General features: G+C 38.9%; 1 protein-coding gene across 1 annotated transcript in view; it reads right to left on the bottom strand.

The window, feature by feature from the left end:
• Nucleotides 1-1,908: 1,908 nt before the first annotated feature.
• ITGA9 (integrin subunit alpha 9) overlaps nucleotides 1,909-7,236 on the bottom strand; it is a 215,595-nt gene continuing 210,267 nt past the window's right edge. The window contains exon 28 of the mRNA XM_062625454.1: nucleotides 1,909-6,764. Within this exon, the coding sequence (XP_062481438.1) occupies nucleotides 6,666-6,764 (99 nt within the window). The 3' untranslated portion in view covers nucleotides 1,909-6,665. The remainder of the gene's footprint in view (nucleotides 6,765-7,236) is intronic.

Genomic DNA, 7,236 nt, shown 5'->3' with positions numbered 1-7,236 from the left:
GACATCTTGCCTAGGACTGCTCAGGTCAGTATCCACCCCATCAGACCCAAAAGGCATGAGGAAAAGTCACTTACCTCTTTCGCATGGGGTGTTTCATTACTATATGGAAAAGATCTAGCAGAAGAGCTCCCATTACATCCGACCCTGAGATCAGGCCAGTGGCCAGCATAGGAAGCCAAAATGTCAGAGTAGCTCCAGTCCTATGCAGGAGCCAGGCTGACCAGCATGAGCTGGGTTTTCCATGGTAAAAGAACATCTTCCTTGAATTTTGATCTAGTTTTGGTGTAGTTCTTCCCTTCTTGGTGAAACTGGAAGAAACAAATCTGTAAAAGGTTGGATTTGTTTTCTAAATCAAAGCTGCTTTGTCACAGGAGTCCTATGAGGTTCTTAAAAACCACTTAAGGGGAATGAAACACACAAAATCCTGCAATGTAGACACTGCTGGTCTCTGCTCACCAAAAAGGAAAAGGCGAGCATCTCCACAGAGGGCAGTGTCAGCCCATCAATCCTCCTTCCCCAGCAGGAGACAGCCACTGCCTGCTTCCAAAGCTCCTATGTAACAAAAAGGATTAGTACATCTACAAGTTCCTGGTTATTATTTTAGCTGCTGCTGCACTAAAGCTTCCACTAATCTCCAAAAGCAAACTGTGTATTGCATTCCTCTTGGCATCCTCCTCCTGCTTCTGCCCACCAATGTCTGCTTTTCCCTGAAGAAAGATTTCCTGACTGAGAACATTTATTTTTACTTTAAAGGGTGCTACCCTACATGCCAGGACCCACATCTACTTGGAGCCCTCCTAATGCCTTTGGCTTTGTAGCACATAAAGCTGTGCTCTTCCACCAGTACAGACGTGCTCTGAGTTTGGTCCTACCTCTGACCAGCCTGTTCTTAGATATTTAGCTGACAGCCTAACACAGAAGAAACAGACTTCCTTTATGGCTGATGAACACTGAAACATTTACATGAAGGGTCACCACAAAAATCAGAGAAGAGACCATGATGAGAAGAGGGAGAGTCTGAAATTTTCGGGTTCTTTTTTGTTTGTTTGTTTTGTCTTAGAATGAATCATAGAATCACAGCCTGGTTTGTGTAGGAAGGGACCTTAAAGCTCATCCAGTTCCAACTCCCTGCCATGGGCAGGGACACCTTCCACCAGAGCAGCTTGCTCCAAGCCCCATCCAACCTGGCCTTGGAACACTGCCAGGGATGGGGCAGCCACAGCTTCTCTCAGCATCCTTTGCCAGTGCCCCACCACTCTCATAGAGAAAGATTCAGGTTAGTTCATATTTTGCCACAGAAGATTCGCCCATCCTCAAACTGGTGGGAAAACCTTAACGGGACCTCTAACAAGTATTAGAAATACAAAGAGGTCTCCACAGCCATAGAAATCAATGCAGGTTTTTGTTTGCTGCTTCTGTCCAGCTTCTACTCCCTTTGACAAAGTAAGACATGGGGATGTACAGGGAAAATCTTTCAAACATGTTATTTAGCTACTCACGGAATATAAATCCTTGCAGAAAAAAATACGTTAAGGTGAATAATTTGACTTTTGTCCTAAATCCTACAGATTAAAACAGAACTTAAGTTACACAGGTTGACACTCCTATCAAAGGGCAGTATCACCACCACATAGGGTTTTATCTGATATTGATAGAGCGATAGTGTTGAAATACAAATAATTCCCACTGCTATTATTCTATTTCCATGGTTTCACAATATTGTAGTCAGGCAAGTTATACTGGTAGTCTCCAAATAGCTTGACTTTATACAACTCATAGAATCACGAGATGCCCATTATCACACACTGATAAACGCATGCACATACCATTTAATTCAATCATACAGTAGAAAATGTCTCACCTGATTAATGAACAAGGACAATAAGTGACAAAATTATATTATTAGGATAATTTTTGCAGCCACTTTTTATTCCAAAAAGTTGTATTCTTGTAAACCTGACATTTCCAAAACAGTGCAAGTGAATTAGAATACAGGTGAACACGAGCTTCTAAATACAGGTGACATCAATAGGAGTGAGCACATTCTTCCAACCACAAGTTCACAAAAAGAAACATACAATTTTACAATACATAAGGAGTGACATTCTAAGAAAAAGGAGTGACAATGGTGTGGGTACCCTATGTGTATGCAAATCATGCTCCAAAAGCAATTACAGTCTTCATGCCAGTTTAATCAATATACACTACATGAACCAAATCCTACTTTCATTTATGTCCAACAAACCCTAGCAAGTGGATGAACTTGGGCAAAGGTAGAAATTAGTTCCATGACTCCCTTAACCCTTTAGTGAAAGCAATATTATATATTCCCGTGCCACATGGATACTATGCTGGAAATTTGTGCAAGACTCCAAAATCTGCCCATAAACACAAGGCACTCAAGAAAATTGATAGTAAGTATTGCCAAACACAGTCTTTGCACAACCACTGCTTTCAGCAAAGTTACCTGTGCGTCACTGACTTGTATGTAGGGTCCTTCCCATTCATGTATCAAGGTGGAGAGGTTTGTCCTCACTGGTATGCTAGGCATTGCAAAAGCCTTTGCCACTTTGAGATGAAAGTGGATTACAGGCTTGGGGTTCACATCAAGCACAATTTCTCTCTCAGTTAATCCAAATGATTTGTAAGGTGACTTCAATTCAGAGGCTGCTCAAGTGTTTTCTACAGTTTGCCGATTTCCTCATTGTAACAGAGCAAATTAAAAAACTAGGTTTGTTCAGAAAAACAGCTAGTATTTTTGTTAGCTACAATGGCCAAGTAGGGTGAGAGCCTCAGCCATGCTGTTCTGTGGGTGAACTGATAGAAATTCACAAGGGCGGATGCTTGGCTTTCAAATGAAATGGTCACAAAACATGCTGTGCAAAGGGGCAAGTGCTTTCACCTCTTGAGAACTGAAATTCATCCCTGTGCTGTGGGCCACCAGAACTCTGAAATGGCTATGATCTTCTTGATGTCAAGATGAAATTAAATGGGGTTGCCACAGCACGGGCTCTGCAGTAAGTGAATTTTAATTTAATTTCCCCCCTCCCTTTCTTCCTAACCATATTTCTCTGAGATAGATTGTTTTCTTCCTACCCTAAAAGCAACTTCATGGGTACTCTACATAAGAAGACAACCTGCACATTGCTAGCTCCAGGGCTTAAACAAAAGATCTCTTGGATGTCAGGTGAGGCATTTGAAAACATTACTGCCCCCCTTTAAAGCTTCCACCTGCATAGCTTGGAGCCAGTGCAAAGCGAGCCTGCTGCCGAAAAGAATCATATGAGAATTCAGCAAACCTTTCCATGAAGTTGTTCCAAGACAACTCATGACTTTGTCCTGAAATGGATTAACTGGAGAGAACTGGTACAATGACTTTCTCCCAGCTCTGTGGCACAAGTGGTACAGCACAAAGGAACTAACAAGCAGCTGACAAAAGGGAACTTCCAGAGCTCTAGAAGCAATTTCCAAAATAACCATGTCTCTAGATTTTGATACAATACCATTTATTGTGATTTCTTAATTTGAAAATCCCATCAGCTCTATAGCACAGCTATTTTCTACACATTCTTGAACTATATTACATTTCCATAAGATTTTAGGGTTAGAAGATGATTGCAACCAACTGATATTAGAGTTTGGTGGTTTTTTGTTTGTATTGTTCAGTTGCTTTTTAAGGAGTGGAAAGGTGCATCTACAGGATTTTAATACTAAGTACTGCTATGTCTCATGGTCTAATCTGACTATCCTAACTGGAACCAAGCAAGAGCCACAATGGAATTTGACACACACACAAAAATAATTAAGAGTATACATATAAAAACAAAAGCATCTGTGACAGCAGAACTACCGAGCATCTAACAGTGGCAGTACTAAGAGTGTACGGGTTATTTCAAGAATATGTCAGTAATCTGGCCAACAACTAGATTTTCACTGAGTGATGGCTTGTGCTGGATCAATAGCAGACAATTCAAGTCAGAGATCAAAAAAGTCCAGTGCAGGCTCAATCAAATGGGATTTAATTTTTAATCATTTTTAACTTTAACCAAATAAGAATAAATTCTTTGCCTTGAGCCAAAAAAAAAAACCAAAACAACCCACAAAAAAAAAACAAACACCACCACTTAAAAATGCTTCCAACACAATATAAAATGCTAAATGGGTATTTATTTTTTCCAGCTCTTTTCTTCATATACTTTAAAAAGGTGTTTCAAAGGAATAACTAATCTTGAGTTTTAAAATACTGTCATCAAACATTTTTAGCAGATCTGAAAGCAATGTTTCCTAAGGGAACTTCCTCCTTCTTTTTGGATGGAGACTTTCCAATTAAGTTGAATTCACAAATTTCACTTGTTCCCTGAACTATATTTTCAGCAAATTTATTTCTTTATCATTTTGAGGGGGGTCAGTTTTAGAAAGGGCAGGTACTGAAATGTCTTACAGCTGAATAAATGGACTTCTTTTTTCAGCAAATACTTTAAGAAACGTCTTACTCAATTCACGGCTGTGAATCATTCTCATGTTCAACTTCTATTTGTCTTAGGTATTTCTCAGCAACAGAAAAAATAGATACGTTAGGTTGAAATACTAGCAAAACTAACTGGTGCCAAATATCATACTGTGAAGAATTCACTAGCCTCGAATACAACAGTGCAGTCAAAGGCCATCAGCCTTTTGTTTTTGCACTCTGATGAAAAATCTCCAGTCCACTATATGTGGTTACAACAGGATTTCACCTCAGCAGGTTTCTTTTCAGATTCTGGCTTAAGTGATCATTTGTTATATGAAATATGCCAGATCACCAATGATTGTTTTAAGAAAAATAACTGAATAGACTAATAGCTTTTCTTGTCAAATGTTGAATCAATACACTTCATTCACTTAAAAACCATCTTCTGCCTAATGGGTGCAGGTAGTTAAGTTAATAAATATTGATTGATACTATTGTAATAGCAGGCACTTAATGGCAGTGAAGGAAAAAGGCAAACAGCAATATGGATGTAGTTAATTTCTTTAAATTTAAAGCGATAATGAATTTGGCAAGGAAGAGCAACAATAAGACCTGTTCTCAAGCAGATTTGTTGCATGTTCTCTGCATTCAAGTTTCCAAACTTCCAGCAGTTCTTTTACCTTACTCTCATGGAAGGAGAAATCCTGCAACCATCATTCCTGGTTCTCCTTCACCTTCTACCACAGAGCTTAACTTCTTTCCTTTACATGGATTTTATACCAACATTTACTTCTTATTTACACAAGGTGCAAAGTACAAGTAGAATCTAAACCCAAGTCTTACACAATTCCACTATTTCTATTTAGAAATCCACAAGTTTTTTGAAGGAACATGGTTGAATCAATTGCAACTAGATTTGCTCTAATTCAGCAAATGATTTGCTAAGGAATTACCAGCGAATAAAATGGCAATCTATCTGAAATCCAGTAACATCTGCACCTTGACTAAACTTCCTTCTTAATGCTTGAGGAAGGATGACATTCAGTACTTCAAACACTCAAGCAGGGAATCTCAAAATCCAAACATTTTAACCCTTGTATCTACTTATGCCTCTTAAAATTATCACATAAACAAACTCATGACTCGTGTATAAAACCCACAAGGCAGGAATAATGCACATAGCTTGTAGCATTAAATCACTTGCTCTGATAGCAACGGATCATAGCCATTAACAGTAGCTTAAAAACTATCCTTCTTAACATTAATATTAATATGGCTCCATTATTATTCTTATTATTTTTAATTCCAAGGAATTTGTCAATGCCACAGTGGTTGGCCCAGTTACATCCTTCTGGTATCTCAATTGTACAGTCCTAGACCATTATCAAAGTACTAAAGACTGCAAGAGAAAACTTCCCAAAGGAAAACATTCTGTGATGCTTTCTTCAGTGAGCCAAAGCAAGCTACAAGTCTTGCTACACATCAATGAGGAAACATTTTCATCCTCTCCCATTCAGGCCAGTAAAGGACAGACTCAGATACAGAACATCACATCTCTGTAATACATTAGGTTCTTCAGTTAATAAAACACCAAATTCAACTAAAAAAAAAAGAGATAGTGAAAAGACTTTGGCTTATTGCCATTAAATGGTCTACACACAACATTACCAAGCCTTGTGAATTAAGCATATGAGGATTTCAGCTACTTTTATCTGCAAATCTCTCTCTTCTCTCTTGCATTGAAGTTTAAAAGTACAATATGATTTGTATATACATACATGTATTTCCAAGGGTTTAGCCAGATATCAGTGCTTGAGTGAACTATATAGCTATTCAATAGAAACTATAAAACATTGATACAAATATAAAGACATAATCAATATAAAAAGCTTATATTTATAAAAAATATTTTTAGGTAACAGTCTTCCCCTGAGGGTATACCACATAGTTGGATTCATAAATATTGCTCTGCACTGCAGCTTGGTTACCGAAGTTCAAATTTCAGCTCTTAAATGAAGTGTAAATCGCTCCAGTCACCTGACGTGGCTGCAATGGTTGCCTCAGGATTATGTTCCCTAGCTTGTTGGAGTGATAAAGACACAGCATCAACGGGGTCTCCGAAAAATCTGGAGAAGATTCCTTCTTCCACATATGGAAGATACGAGAGCAGGACCTATAGGCTAGCAATGACTGGGCTTTAGTTTTCATGGGCAGTTCACTGATTTTTCTGGACCCAGTCCCAACTATCTTCATTCTCCTTCCTGCTCTTTTCGGCCTCAATAATTTCTTTGTACCTCCGGCGGAAGAAGCCCATCTGCAAATCAAGAAGAGATGACAGTGGTAAGTAACAGCATCGTTACATTGAAACTTACTTTGTCAGAAAACAGTGAGCAGGGAAAAGAACAGCACAGGTGTTAATATCTAATTTCTCCTATTGCCGATCTGGAATCAGAGCTCCTTGTTTACCAGATCAACCCAGGTCCCAGATCTTCCCAAGGACTCTGCTCCTTACAGATGAAATACTCTGAGGGAAGAGCCCACTTACAGGAAGTATGTTTTTAAAACAAATGCACACAAAGTGTTTCTAATAAACACACACCAGAAGAGGCAGATACGGGTTTATTGGTTTCAAATAAAGACTAATGCAAAACTGGGATCTGAACCTAAAGCCAGCCTAGAGCTTGAGTCCTGTGTAAATGCAGTCCCATCGCTACCAGCTGTGTAATCTGCAGCTCAGAAGGCAAAATACAAGCCTGATCCTAGAAAATGCATGCATCAACCATAAC

The sequence above is a fragment of the Pezoporus occidentalis genome, unplaced genomic scaffold (genome assembly GCF_034315485.1).
Source record: "Pezoporus occidentalis ecotype Australia unplaced genomic scaffold, CSIRO_AGI_Poc_V1 ctg28, whole genome shotgun sequence".
In the NCBI taxonomy this organism is placed as follows: Eukaryota; Metazoa; Chordata; class Aves; order Psittaciformes; family Psittacidae; genus Pezoporus; species Pezoporus occidentalis.
This window is presented reverse-complemented; position numbering and strand designations above follow the sequence as displayed.